Source organism: Dipodomys merriami, unplaced genomic scaffold, assembly GCF_024711535.1.
Source record: "Dipodomys merriami isolate MVZ:Mamm:240054 unplaced genomic scaffold, mDipMer1.0.p SCAF_24, whole genome shotgun sequence".
In the NCBI taxonomy this organism is placed as follows: Eukaryota; Metazoa; Chordata; class Mammalia; order Rodentia; family Heteromyidae; genus Dipodomys; species Dipodomys merriami.
This window is the reverse complement of record NW_027203826.1, coordinates 3,735,020-3,750,238: the sequence shown is the minus strand read 5'-3', so window position 1 is coordinate 3,750,238 and position 15,219 is coordinate 3,735,020. Positions and strand designations below refer to the sequence as shown.

Genomic DNA, 15,219 nt, shown 5'->3' with positions numbered 1-15,219 from the left:
CCAAGAACCAGATGCTTAGTACATTGATTAACAAGCAGATCAACCTCCATTTCTTTTTTACTTTTCCAGTCACCAAAAGTGAAGTCAGACTTAACTTTACAAAAGTGTTGGCCCAACTGCATTCTTGATGATATCTGTATCGACTTTTTAGTAACTTTGAGACCTAGTAGGTTAGAAGGCTTTGCAGTTAGGGAGATCACATCTTTTGTTAGTAGCTTTTTTGTTTGTTTGGTTGGTTTTGTTCTGGTTTAGGCTAGTTTAGGAAAGCAGAGAAATGAAATTCTGCAAAAGGCAGTGGGCCTCTGTATTGACCTCTACCCTGTGAAATCTGCCAGCTGCCACTTGAGGTCCTGCTCATGGGCCTTTCTTTGCTACCATCTCATCCCAAGTGGAGACAGTTATGAGGCTTGAAGGTGAGTCCAACACAGAACTCGTTGTGTGCCTCTGGGCCATTCTTCTTCCCACATGCTTCAGTTCCCACATCTGCACAAAGAAGGTATTGTAATCCCTCCAAACATTTATGTGACAATAAAATCAAAGTTAGCTTTTAATAAATTAATTTGTAAAGTTTATCTCCCACTGAAAAATATATGATGGCCAAACACTGGTTGAGAAAGGCTGGAATGTGTGGATTGTGGTTCAGAGCCTGCCTAGGCAGAGAAGTCTGAGACTCCTCTCTCCAATTAACCAGCAAAAAGCCAGAAGTGCTGGGCACCAGTGGCTCTCACCTGTAATCCTAGCTACTCAGGAGGCTGAGAGCTGAGGATGGCAGTTCAAAGCCAGCCTGGGCAGGAAAGTCTGTGAAACTCTTATCTCCAATAAACCACTCAGAAAACCGGAAGTGGCACTGTGGCTCAAATAGTAGAGCCCTAGCCTTGAGCTGAAGAGATCCGGGACAGGGCCCAGGCCCAGAGTTCAAGCCCCACGACTGACTAAAAAGAAAAACAAAATGCCAAAAGTGAGGTATGGCTGAAGTGGTAGAATGCCAACCTTCTGTAAAAAAAGCCAAGTGAGAGTGATCCTGAATTCAAGCCCTAGTACTGACATTAATAATAACAAAAGAACCCATGATGGCTGCCTCTGTTCTCCCATTGTCTATTTTCCCATCCTACCAGTCTCATTTCCCATATTAGTTCCTTCCCCATGATTTCCAAACTCTGTTTCTCATTGGCTCTCACCACATGAAGTATGAGGCTTAATGGAGAGTAGATCCTCAGTGTGTACATTGAATGGCAGTTGACTGGGAGACTTTCGTGGCGTATTTTCTACCAGCCCTCAGGAGACTTGATTGCCTGGCACACTGGGCCTCAGTGACCTCATGGAAAGAGGTTCAGCTTGCTTGGGCTCTCGTTTGAGTCTCAAGTGGCTCAGAAGCCAGACTGATCTCTGGCTAATGGAAGAGTCTGGAAACTTCAGAGCAGATACTATGTATTGGTAGAGAGATATTGGGCTCACTCTACAAATGAGGAAAACAAGACACTTATTCAGGGAAATACGGTAGGAACCACAGTAAGTAAGGGCCAGCCTCAGGGAGGCAGATCTTTAAAGGAAAATTAAGATAGCTCCTCATCTGTCTCTCTGTCAACCATTGATGGATTTAGCCAGCGCCTTGTGGTGCTAAATGCTTTTTGATGATGATGGTCATGATGACCACTGTACGTCCCTACAGGGGTGGGTGCCTCTGATGTGAAGCTTTGGGGGAGTGGGGGCTTCATCTCCTAGGCACAGAGAGCAGGAATGGGACAAAGATTCTTTTCTCTCCTCAAGTTCCCATTTTACCAGCGTGTAAAGGCAACAACAACAAAAAGCCCATCTAAAAATCAAGCCTAATCGCTCCCATCTGCTGCCGTGCTGCTTCTCCTCACTGCCTGCCTGGATCTTTGCCGCACACGCTAAGTAGCACATTATTTTCGATAAGTTGCGATCATTTACTGGAAATCTACTTCTCCTTTAAAATGTCCCCCTGGAAGCTGGAATCGGCATTTGAGAAAGGCCTCCTCAGAATGAAATGCGAATGCCCGCGCTCACGTTCAGAAAAAGTTAAACCCATTTGGCCATCATGCGTGTATGTGTTCAAGATGTCAGGCACTTGGCTCTGTCTGGAGGAGAGGACGAGGCCCTGTGGGACTGTCTAGAACAATGTCAATCATTAAGGCTGAGAGTCCCAAGAAAAAGCATAGGAAAGAGTGGGGCATGGTGGTACATCCCTGTAATCCTAGCTACCTACTTGGAAACAGACAGAAGAGTATCACAGTTGGAAGATAAGGGAGAAAGGAGAGTAAAGGGGAAGAGAGAAGAAAAGAGAGGAGAGAAAAGTAGATGAGAGGAGAGAAACGAAGGGTAAAGCAAGGCACAAGTTTGAGCTGGAAGAGTCAGGAGATGGTGGCCTGCAGACTTGTCCTCAAAGCAAAAATGTCAGTTATCCCATCAAGTCAACAGCTTGGTCCTCATGTTTATTTCTTTTATGCAGAGACCAGGCTAGAGGAGATTTTTTTTTCAGTGTCCATAATCTCAACTCCCTTTTCCCCATCAACCATCACAACCAAGATTCCTTATGGAATGCCTCCTGTCCAGGATGAGAATCTAGACACAGGCCATAGCCCTGCCATTCTGCCATCCGTACTTCCCTGTCAGTCAATGGTTTACGGCTGTTGCAGGTTACTGGAAGTTTCTAAGAAGCAGAAAAGCCTCCTATTGATCTGTGTGTCCTGCGGTGCCTACGTCTGAGTGACACATAGCAACACGGTGCGTGCTCAGGTGGCTTTATACAGAGAGTAGGTACTCCCCCAGCGTCAGGAAGGACCTGACTGACCTGGTGTATGCACTTGCACCATTCCTGGCTGGCGTCACTGATGTTATTGGTGGTTATGGAAAAAGCAAAGCTGATTAATCTGTGCTTCGTAATGGACCCTAGGTAGATTGCACAGAGACGCAGTATACTTTGGGTGGGAAGCTGTGCAATCACAGTGTACAGGGGGTCTTTTCATTAATGCTCTGGGGTCACTCTTCCAACCCTCTACATGTAGATAGCTCAGTAGGCTGGCTAGGGTAGCAGCCTTCTTCTATTGTAGTATAAGGGAACATCCTAAATGCAGAGAGAGAGATACCTGGTAAGTTATGGACATTCAGCCTAAAGTAATTTGTTAGAACATCATCTCACTTTGCTCTACATCTTATATTTGCCTCAAGCTAAGAGTCTTCTCATCTCTCTCTCTCTCTATTGCTGAGATGGCAGAATGCTCTTGTCTGGCTTCTACACAGCTACCCTTCACCCTGCATCCTTAAGGCCAAATGGTTTCTTCCTACCCTGACATTCTGGGGCTTCTCTTATCCCAGCTCGTGGCCCGTGGTGTGCCTGGGAGAGGCCTGCCAGACATCCCAACCTCTCTCTGGTTCACCTTGAGCTCTCCCCTGTGCCCAGACAGGTATTTCTGTGACTTGCTGTTAATTCTTCAATCTATTGCTTTCTCATTTTTTTTGTAATCCTCTAACTAACATGAAATTACTCTGCCTGGTAGATTTCCTATTGTGGTTTTTGTTTTGTTTTGTTTGTTTGTTTTATTGTCAAAGTGATGTACAGAGGGGTTACGGTTATGTAAGTAAGGTAATAAATATATTTCTTATCAAGCTTGTTACCCCCTCCCTCATGTTTCTCCTACTTTCCTTCCCAGTTGTGCAGATCATTTCCAACATATTGTCTTGTGAATATCACTGTTGCATTGGTTTCCCCCACCCCCGCTTTTTTTTAATTTATATTAGCTTGGATTGGTTAAGCTGCCAAAAAGCAAACAAAACACAGTGAAAAAAAAAATCCCAGAATAATATGACCTAGATAAAATGACACAGGTATACCTCCTTCTTTGAGTGCCAGGGTGAGCATCTAGGCTTGTCTGACGGGTATGAAGACTTCTATCCATTTTTTGTTTTTTTAAAATCTGTAGTGTGCCTTTCAGTACCCAAACTATCTTAGGGTCCAGGGAGGCAGCAATAGCCTGGTTCTCTTGCATATCTACATAGGTGAATGTAGATATGGTGGTGGCTGTCCTGGAAATGGGACCTATAGGACTCAGTCAGTCCTTTTCTCCCCCCCCCACTTCCACCTTCCATTTTTATTCAAAGGATCATGGTTCTAAGGGAGAGAGCCATCTCCTCTGCAAAGAAGCAGGAGAGAGGGAGGGAGCTAAAGTGCTTGTGCCTTGTTTCTAGATCCCACAGATGAGGTGACCACCAGCAGTTGCTTATCTTCAGGCTTTAGAATTATAGGCAGTGATGAACCATACCAAAACTAGATTATCCATGACTTCCATAAGGACCCCCCTCAAGATCAATACTCATCACATTAGCAAAATTGCCTGGGAATTATTCATCAAGTTTCTAACACTCGGAGAGTTTCTTTGGATCTGTTTCAAACTTAGTTCTGAGGCTATTGTTTGGAAAGTTAGGGGGAAAAATAATAGTTCTACTATTGTTCTGTTCCTAAATTTCGTTTGTTAGGATGGAGGAGAACATTTGTTTCCCTAAAACAGTGATGTTATCAGCAAGGTGAGATCACATGGGACACGCACCTGCCAGCACAACTTGTCTTTAATAGTTTGAGTGTGGCATTTCTGTATGTCTCAGCAAGAGGAATGTGAATCCAGAATCCCATCTAGAGTTAAAACTTCAACATCATTCCCCAAAGCTTGGGGTATGAATAGAATCTTTACCCTCTTGTGGTTAGAATTGATTATTCATTTGAATGGGGATTTGAAGACAGCCATGAAAGATTTCTAGGCTCATGTGTCTTAGTACAGATGAGACTTCCCTGAGCTAATGGGTTTCTAGGAACTTCTTTCAGCCTCCAGGGAGCTACAGCTTCTCCTATGCCCCTACCAGGCTGGAGTACACTGATAAGAGTTTTCTGTCCCAAGTAGACAAGGCTGAAGGGGCTCTAGGTAAAGAGGAAACAATTCAGGCTTTAAAAGAAGTGGGATCTTTACTGTGCTTGGGAGAAGATCCAAGGGGAGAGAAAGAAGACATGTTGAAATGTATTCTGTGGGAAACTATCAAAAGATTTCTTGGCTCTGATGGTATCCATCAAAATGTGTGCGTGTGTGTGTGTGTGTGTGTGTGTGTGTGTGTGTGTGGTCGCACACACACACACACGCACACGCTTATTTGTACCTTCACAAGCTTAACCTGGTTCCTTCTTTGCTGCTGATTCCAAACATACAGATGCTACACTCTTAACTTAAACCTCATCTGCTTTTTTATTCTTTCCTAAGGGACTTTGAGCCATGTTCGGTGATATTTGCCTATAATCCTAGTACTCAAGGCTGAGGCAGGAGGCTTAGGAGTTCAAGCCCAGTCTGGGATACGTAAGTGAGCTGCAGACTAGCTTGGGACTACATAGTAAAACCCCTGTCAAAAACCCCAATAGGCCAGCAATGGTGATACATGCCTGTGATCCCAGTTTCTTGGGAGGTGAAGGGAGAATCATAGTTGGAGGGTAACCTGGGTCAAGGTAGCCCAAGATGCTTCTGGAGGCATAGCTCAGGTGGTAAAGGCCCTAAATTCAGCCCCCAGTATTGCCAAAAATAGAAGAAAAAGCTGCTGTTTTAAACCAACCATCAAAAACCTACCAGTTACAAAGCATTAGTACATACTTTTGTTTTAAAAAAAAACCCAATTTAATCCTTAAAAGAATTAAGGTAGAGTTGGTCTCCTTAGCAGCTGTTCAAGATGAAGGTACTGGGACTGAGAAATGTCTCCTGCTTTCTGTGGTCTCTCCCTTTGAGCAAACACCAGTATGGAGAGAAGCTTTCATCTATGCGTGAAGTATATACAGCAAGCTGCCGACCACTGGCTCCACACCCCTCATGCTTTTGCTGTTCCTTGCCTCATGTGTCACCATCTGCAATCCAGGTCTCACACCAGTCTCCTGCCATAGCTTTTCACCTTTTCTCAAACCACTGAGGATGGCACTCTGAAGCCAGAGTCCGTGGAAAGTTGTGCCTTCTACAACCCCTGCAGTGCTTCTCTTTAGGGAAAGTGGTTTCCAAGCAGTGATACAAAGCTTTCGCTATTAAGGACCAAAGCCCCTCACCCAGGCAGCCGGCACCCATCCAGAAATGCAGGAGTCTGTTGCCCAGTGCTTCAGCTTTCTATGTGCCAGCTGGACCAGGGAGGCTCAGTGTGCCAAGCAGTGAATGTGTGAATGGGATCCACGCCCGTTCGGCCCCTGAGAAGTAGAAAAATCCATGTGACCGGATCTGCTAAAACCAACCCAGCAACAGGAATGACAAGAAAAAGCAAAAAAACAAAAAAACAAAAAACAACCAAACCAAAACAAAAAAACCTAGTCTGTTTCTCTAAAGAAAATCTTCAAACATAAACAAACAAACAAACCCAAATCGTCTCCAAAGTGTCATATATTTTGTTTTCATCCCTTGTCTTAAAACTGCACAGAGCTCTGTGTGTATTGCGGCTGTTGGCCAAATGCGAAGAAATGAGTGAATCTTCCAGTTCCTGGAAAGACTACACTCTCATTTTGAAAGTCAACACAGCCAGGGCTCCCTATAAATGCTCAGTAAATATTTGTGGGGTGAAATCTGGAGGACCTCAGAGTCTTGCTGTGATGTCATGCAAGCCCTCATGTTCCCCTTTGGTAGTTATAGATTGTTGATCTAACTACTGAACAAATCAAGGTAAAAACTTGGGGAGGGTTAAAGGTATTTGATCTTCAAAGCAAATGCCTCAGAGAAAAATACTTGAAGAGACCTTTGACCTAGCAAAATCCTACCTTTGCTCGTAGGGTCATTAAGATTTTCAGAGACCTGACACCAAAACTGTGCTGGTAGTGCAGAGAGGTATTGGGGTCCCTCATCTAAAAAGACTGGAGCTCAGTATCAAGGTCTTCCCATGGAACTGGAAGATTCAAACTCAGGGGGGAACTGCATGTCTCATGCTCATCAATGGCTCTGCCATCCACCAGGCTGATCTGTCCAATTCAGGAAATCCAATGATTGTTCATTTGCATTTGCTTGTTAGACAACTCCTTAAAAAATAACCAAAATGTCCCCCTTCTATACACTCAGTAACTTGCCCATTGATCAAACCTAGTGATGAGAATTAGTGTGAGGAACATCCATAAACATTACCCTTGGGCTCCAAGTAGCAATCCATGAAAGCCTTTGTTCCCACCTTTTGTTTAGAATCCAGTTACAGCGTTCTCTGTCTCATCTGGAGAAGTTTCCAGCTTGGAGATGTTCACTGCGCTGTGAGCAGTGAGAGGAATCGGAGGAATGAGAGCAGGCTATGTATCCATTGGGTTTTTCAGTCAGAGGCCTACAACAGAGTCCACAGCCATTGGGGTTAAAGTACAGGAGTAGAGGCATGTGATTTTAACGAGGGATTCCATATCTGCTGTGTCTTGGGCTCTCAGTGCCCAGCTCATTCCTGGCACCTGATCAGTATCAGTAATGTGTTTTGTTGAACTGAGCCTTGTTGAGAAGGGCCATTGCTGGTGACTTCATATGCATGGTTTCTTCACTGCTGTCCTGCTGTCAGCCGGCCGAGCGATTCTTCCTCAGGTACACCCAGACCTTTTGCACAGGTAACAGAGACTTATTGGAGACATACCAAGTTAAGTCCATGCAGTTCTGACTTAATTGTTAATCTGGTTTTGCCTGTTTAGAGTTGTCAGGTTTGAAAAGGCAGATTTGACAGGTTTTTGAAGTGATTATGGAAAGAGTGACAGAGAAAAAGCCTGCTGACTCTGCGAGGACTTAGAACAAGAATGTGGCAGGGAGGGGGGACGGATGGGGTGTGGGGGTGGGGGAAGCACATCGAAGGAACTAGCCAAGAACACTGGCCCAGGCCGAGATCTTTGCTTGTCACCATCTTGCATCCTCTTTTGCTTCCTTCTCTCATAAGAGGTAATGGATCCAATCCGGGCACTGGTGGCTCATGCCTTCAATTCTAGAAGACTGAGATCTGAGGATTGTAATTGGAAGGCCAGCCTAGGCAGGAAAGGGCATGAGACTTTTATCTTTAGTTAACCAGCAAAAAGCCAAAGTGGAGGTGTGGCTCAAGTGGTAGAGCACCCCTTTTGAGTGAAATAGCTAAGGGACAATACCCAGGGTTGGAATCCAAGCCCTAGTACCAGAGAGAGAGAGAGAGAGAGAGAGAGAGAGAGAGAGAGAGAGAGAGAGAGAGAGAGAGAGAGAGAGAGAGAGAGAATGCCAAAAGGACAGGTCTTCTGGATCTTAGTCACACTGTCAAGTGGTAGGTGCCCGGGCCATCCTGGGATACAGTGGTCATGGTGTAGACTATAACTAGTGGCTCAGAAGCTTGAATCTGCAATTCTGGATGTTTCTATCAGGGCCCATTTCATGGAGAAGGACTCTGAACTGAGATTTAAGGTGGAACAGGACTAGGAAAGTAGCTTTCTTTTGTGAGAGGGAGAGGGGTAGTCTCATGTGGCACAGTGATTCAATTCATGATGGTGCCACTAGTAGAAAGATATAGTAAAAAAAAGAACCAAATCAAAAGAATTGTAGAAATTAAGTAATCAGTAGAAAGAATGTGTATCCTAACTTTCCCTCCCTTGTCTCTGGTCACTTAGGGTGTCCTCTGGGAAATGTGCACTAAGGCACTGTGTGTTCTATGCATGTGTTTTGGCTGGGTCTTGTTCGATTTTTCAAAAGTTATTTTGCCTTCACAATCTTCAGGTATCTGCTGTGTGCATTTGCAGCATGACTCTACGTTTTAGAAGGGGGAGATAATTCAGTAAGTGCAAAGTGCTTTATGGTTAAGTTAAGGGTATAACTAACTGAAGTCTCAGAATGGGCACTTTGCCCTGTTTCTAAAACTTCAAGGGCAACCTGCCTATCGAAAAGCTACAAGGGCAGTCCAATACCTGTCTTCAAAGCTCTGTCCCAGTGGGAGATGGCATAGCAGCTTTGGAATGAGGTAGGACAAGCTGCAATGTCCTTGCTCCTCTCATAGTGGTGTCAGAGAAAAGACTCAGCTTCAGGGGCAGTGGGCTGTCTAAGCAGAGGTAGTACACGTACCCTGAGACCTGCTTCTGCTGCCTCTACCTTCCCCACATTATCTAAACTCTTGTCTGTCTCTATTACTCTCTTATCTTGATCTCAGCTCTGTGTTGGATCTTGGCCTGTGGTCCAAATTTGAAAAAAAACACCTTCCCTATAGATCTGCCCACCACTGATGGCTTGCATGTGAACAGGGGACATTCCCCCCTACCCTAACCTGGACCCTGGAGGCTGTGGGGCCCTCCAGCCTGAACCTGTCCTTGATGAGGAAAGAGTGCCCTCTAGTGGAATCCCGCTGGAGCCGCTTCAGACCCCTTGTAGCTCAACCAAGGAGCAAATACAAAACAACCTTCTGAGGTCTCTCCAGCCAATGTTCCTGAGTTCTTGAGTGTGCCTTTGGGTTAGGTTTGTTTTTCTCCTTTTCTGAAGAAAAACTAAAGAAAGAGCAGCAGGAGAGCAGTTGTAAGAGCAACTCCAACCGTGATGTGACAGTCCCTTATCTTGAGAGTTTACCAAAGGATTAACCCCAGGGCATGCTATGGCAGCAGGTGGATATGGCCTCAGAGTTGGTGACAATTTCTCTATAAATCACTGACCTGTCTTCATGAAGGGGTAGACTTAGAAAAAGAAAACACCTTAACTTCTCTCTAAAAGAACTATTCCTGTATGGATTAAATTATCTTCATGCTGTACACAGGCCTGCCAGACTGTTACTACCTTCTTCTATTAGTGGCATATACAAGGGTTTTGGCCCTTTAAAATCTGTTTCTGGAAAAGCTGTTGATCTGAGGAGGCTACAGAAAGGGGAGGGGAGCCCAGGATGCCCATCAGGGAGGTGGGAACTTGATCATTTGTGATGGCTCTGGATTAGGTAACAGCTCTGCTGGTTGAAATTGGATCTTGGAGGATGAGTGTTAACATCTCTGGTGTCCTGGCAAAAGGTTCATTTGAGTCTTGAATGGTGCTGCAGAGATAAAAAGGAGCTTTTAAATAATCATTTTGTCTCCTACTCACCAGAGTGCTGGATTCAAACAATAAATAGGGTAACATCAGTTCTGCTTAGATATATCACCGTTTTCATTTATTTATTTAATGTTGGTGGGAGTTGAAAAAAAAATCCCATGGACTAAATGAACAGTTTCTGTGTCAGTGAATCCTAGCATGTTCTTATCATGGCATATTTAAATTCTCTTTGTTCTAGATAGAAAGATAAGCATATTGTATGTGTGTGTGTATGTGTGTATGCACGCGCATGTGTGCATGGGTGCATGCGTGCACCAGTACTGAGGTTTGTACTCTAATTCTACTAAATCTTAGAAAATCCAAACCTCTTTTTAAAAGTATTTATTTAAAAGACTTACAAAATGATAAAAAAAAAACTAGGCAAAATTCTAACACTTTTATTTGCTCTTTCCCACCCTTTTATTCTTTGAACAAAAGAATCAAGGTGTGTCATCTTAGTGCTGTAAACTCTGAGGTTTTTCTGAAACTTCCCAGCAGGGATGTCCTTGTTCCAGATTCTATTGTCCCCTGCCAGTCCTACGGTTTCCTTTCTTGTTTTATTTTACATATTTTAAGGTCAAGAAAGGTATTAATTGGGTAGATGAGAGAGTTTGTGCAGATAATGTGCCTTTTCTCCATGATTGTGTGTACAGAGTGGGGACAGGCATGGGTGAACACAGCATGCAGGGGAGGGGAGAACACACCCAGTAGACAACAGGCACTTGGAAAATGGTAGTGGTCATGTGTTCAGTCACTTGCTTATTACCTTAGAGGAAGCAGGGCCAGAAATCTGTTCTATGGGCACCATCTCTCTGCCTTTTAACCTTCTCTCATACCTGGGGAAGGGAAGGGAGGGAAAAAGAACTTTGGCCTAAGCAAATGAGCAGGCTAAAATGAAACAATCAGTACTGTATTTTTTTTTAACTTTGTGATTGGTTCCATGAATATCTTTATTGATAAGGCAATTAAAATTCACCAAGTAAAGGAAAACATCCATTATCCCCACATACACATAGATACATACACACACACACACACACACACACACACACACACACACACACACACACACACACACACACACACACACACACACACACACACACACACACACACACACACACACACACACACACACACACACACACACACGCCTTAGTTGGCTGGACCAAGGAGAGGCTGCTGGGTTCTTATACCAAATGTAAGAAAGTCAGATTCTCCTCAGTGCCTATATGGCCTGGGAACAAGCAATGGTTCTCATGTTCAGGTAGCTCTGCATTTGCCAGTGATGATGTGTTCTTCAAAAGGTTTTGGAGATAGAAGTCAAAGCATTCAAGAAACAGGAGTGCATGGCTTAATTTTCAAAGATCAGCCAACAGGGCAGTTTCCTATCATTTCATGAGCCTAAATGAAGGAAGATTTCATTGGAAAAAGAAATCCACAATAGAATCTCTACAGTTATCTTTCTGTCTCACCACTGTGGCAGGTTTTTTTTTGGGGGGGGGGAGGTTGTTTGTGTGTTTGTTGATTTTACATGTAGAACATCACCTATTCCTGTGTGAGAAACAGAAAGAGACACTAACTGGGACCTAGAGTGTCGGCTGTACGGGGCTGTGGATTCTTTTTTTCTCTTCCATACTTCTTTCTTGCTTCATCAAGAAGCACAAATCAATACCCTGTGCCTTTTATCTTTGGGGCTCTTCAGTGCCACCATCAGTACACATGACACAACCTTCCACTTGACTGTCCCATGCTGCCTGAGAGTCATGCCCTGGCTTTTCTTCCAGAACAAGAGTTGTATTTCCTTCAGAGCAACTTCCAAGGTCGGTGCCTGTCATGCAAGCTGGAAGCCAGCAGTCAGCAGTGCTTGCTGCTTTATCCGTGACGCAGTGCCCTGAACATTGACCTGTCCCATTTGTATAGAGTTTGTATCACCATCCTTTGTCACAGCTCAGGGGACAGCTGGCTCAGTCCTTGTCCCCTCAGGGCTCATCAGATGTACCTGCCCTGAAACAGACTGGTTGCTCTGGTGCTATCCCTCCACCAGGAGAAATAGACCCTGCCAACTCTCCCCTGAAATGGGAACAAACAATGCTCTGTTCTTCTGCCAACAAATTCTTCCTCTACCTTCCTACCCTATCCAAAAGTCTCTTCAATTTTTGTCTTTAATTGTTTCCTCTCAACAAAGTCTTGGCTGCTCACAAATCAACTGAATTTAGACAAGTGACTGATTTTATAGCTGATTGTGTGCAAGTAGAAATACGGTCTAGTTCTTCTGTTGGTTTGCTAAGTCACTTGATCCTTCTGAGTCCATCTCCCAGAACCACGAAGGTGATTATCAACTCTCAGGGCCAGAAACAGTGGCTCACACTTGTAATCCCCTGTACTTAGGTGATGGAGATCTGGAGGGTCATGGTTTGAGGTCAACCCAGGCAAATGGTTATCAAAACTCTATGTCAATCAACAAGCCCAATATGATGGTGTATTTTCATAAAGTGGCTACCTTTTTTTGGGGGGGGAGTTCCTGTCGTGGGGCCTGAACTCTGGGGCCTGGGCACTGTCCTTCAGCTCTTCAGCTCAAGCCTAGTGCTCTACCACTTAAGCCACAGTGCCACTTCCAGCTTTTTTCTTTTTTGCTTATGTGGTGCTGAGGAATCGAACCCAGGGCCTCATGCATGCAAGGCAAGCACTCTACCACTGAGCCACCTTCCCAGCCCCAAGTGGCTACCTTTTGATCTAAAACTCCATTCTACCAGAATATGAGCTGGCTTTTTTTTAATTCCTTGGAACATTATGTTAAAAGCACCTTACCCCTGGTCCCAAAAAGACAGAGCCTTTGTCACCTGGAACAGTTGGCTCTCCATTATTAGAGCTTGATGTCCCTTCTCCAGGACCAATTTGTTTTCCTGCTGTTCTACACTTCTGCACTGCCAGCTAGTCTGAAGAAAGAACTGAAGCTTTCATTCCATTAACTGGATTTACTGAGCTTAAATTATTTTGTGAATAAAAATTTTAGATTAATCAACGACTAAAAAGAAAGTCAATGAGCATAAAACCACCAGCTCACAGAGATCTAAAATAAGAAATGGAGAAGGAAATGCTTTTCCTTGAATTGAAATTTGGCAGTTTGAAGACGAGAGTAAAAAGTCACATTCTGTGATACCTGCTTTTTGGTGTAACTTTTTTGTTGCTATAAAACACACGAATATTAAAGTTCCCACTGTTTCTTTTAAGCTGGTAACCATGGCATTAACTACCATCACATGATTATATACTTGTCACCATCTTCCATTTCCAGAACATTCTCCTTCCCCAAAAGAAACCATCCCCACAAAAGACTTAAACCCTCATGGCCCTTTCCCAGCCCCTGGAATCCACCCTTCTGCTATTCTAGGCACCTGGAGCCAATGGCGTGTAGTTTGTCCTGGGAGCAAAGTCCTGGAGCAGGTCCAGGTTGAAGGCATCTCCTCACCTCTGGGCTCCTCTTCTCCAGCCTTGGTTAGCCATGAGACAAGTGCTTTTTGAAATGTTTTGGCCGTGGGTGACTCCTAACGCTTCCCTTTCTCTTTGTCTTTCCCTCTAGTGTTGAGTATCCGGGGAGCCCAGGAAGAGGAGCCCACAGACCCCCAGTTGATGCGGCTGGACAACATGTTGTTAGCCGAGGGGGTGGCCGGACCCGAGAAGGGTGGAGGCTCGGCGGCAGCGGCGGCCGCGGCGGCCGCGTCCGGCGGGGCAGGCTCAGACAACTCGGTGGAGCATTCTGACTACAGAGCCAAACTCTCACAGATCAGACAAATCTACCACACGGAGCTGGAGAAGTATGAGCAGGTAACCACAGCTGGGGCTCGTGGAAAGGGAGGAACAAACCGAAAACCCGGGTTTACACACACTGGCCAGGCCAGCCTTTCTCCACAGGTGGGTGTCCTTGTGTCCAGCACATGCTGCTGAACTGCTGAGCCCCGGACCAAACTGGAGTCTACAAAGTCCTTGGTCTTGAGCCTTGCAAAGCCAGGCATTCCATGGAGATAAAGGCATTGACAGTGTGCAATGAGAGGCTTTAAGATAGGTCGCATTTCCACTTAGTAGTTCTGGTTGTCAATTCCACTACTTGGAATCCCGAAACTTAAGCCAAGAATGTACTGCATGGGGTTTTCTCAGGGTGCATAGATCTTTGCAGCTTTCCTCTGGTCCTCACTTGTCCCTTATTTGGGATCACAGACAGTTCTTGGACCTTCTGGATCCCTATAGAATATTATAGAAAAGAATATGAAAACGTGGCCTCAAAGCCCCTCACACTATGCAAACTCAGCTCAATGGAAAACCAATTGTGTCTCCTCCGTTTTTAATGATGATACATACATCCCCAGCAGAAAGACCCAAGCTTCCCAAAAGACTGTCAAAGTCAGACCAACCCAGATTCCAATCCTGTAGTTCCATTGATAGGCCACAGGACTATGTTCTGCAGACTATCCTGAAAGCAGAAGGCACATGACAAAGAGCTATGGGTTTGACTATTAAAGTCATATGTTTTCCTTGTGGTGCCAGGGATTAAACCTAAGGCCTTAAGCATGCCAGACAAGAGTGTTACCACTGAACTGCCTGTCAAGTCCATAAAAATCATATGATAGAAACAATAAGAAAGGCTTTAATTACTAATCAACACATAGACATAAGCGTTTTAATAATAATACAGCTTTTCTCTATTGGAGACTTCCCCCTTCCCTTATTTATCCAGCAATTCTATTGCTATGGTCACTAGAAATGCAACTTTATTAGGAGTCCTTTAGCATCAGATGTCCTCAGATTCTATGACAGAGTTTGATTCTAGAAGAATACAAAATTCAACGTTCATTCCTTTAGCCCAAGGGTTCTTTTTTTTAATATATATTTTTTATTGTAAAGATACTGTGCAGAGGAGTTACAGTTACATGAGTAAAGTAATGAGTACATTTCCTATTGAGCATTGTTAACCCCTCCTTTGTTTTTCTCCTACTATCCTTTCCCTCCCCACCTCCCCAATTCCTCCTCCCACCCCCCCCCCCGAAGTTGTAAAGTTCATTTTCAACATAGTGTCTTGTACATCTCATTGTTACAATGGGTCAACCTGTATCCTTGTTTCAGCATTTTGTTATTTCCCTTCCCCTCCCCATATAAGAAAAATGTATATACAAGATGCCGGGCA

The 15,219-nt window shown here is 44.4% G+C and overlaps 1 protein-coding gene across 6 annotated transcripts in view; it reads left to right on the top strand.

Annotated features, from left to right (window-relative positions):
- Nucleotides 1-15,219, top strand: part of Pbx1 (PBX homeobox 1) — a 297,696-nt gene that overhangs the window by 202,076 nt on the left and 80,401 nt on the right. For all 6 annotated transcript variants that reach the window (XM_070034193.1, XM_070034196.1, XM_070034191.1 and 3 more), the window contains exon 3: nucleotides 13,621-13,865. In XM_070034193.1, coding sequence (XP_069890294.1) covers nucleotides 13,621-13,865 — 245 coding nt within the window. The remainder of the gene's footprint in view (nucleotides 1-13,620; nucleotides 13,866-15,219) is intronic.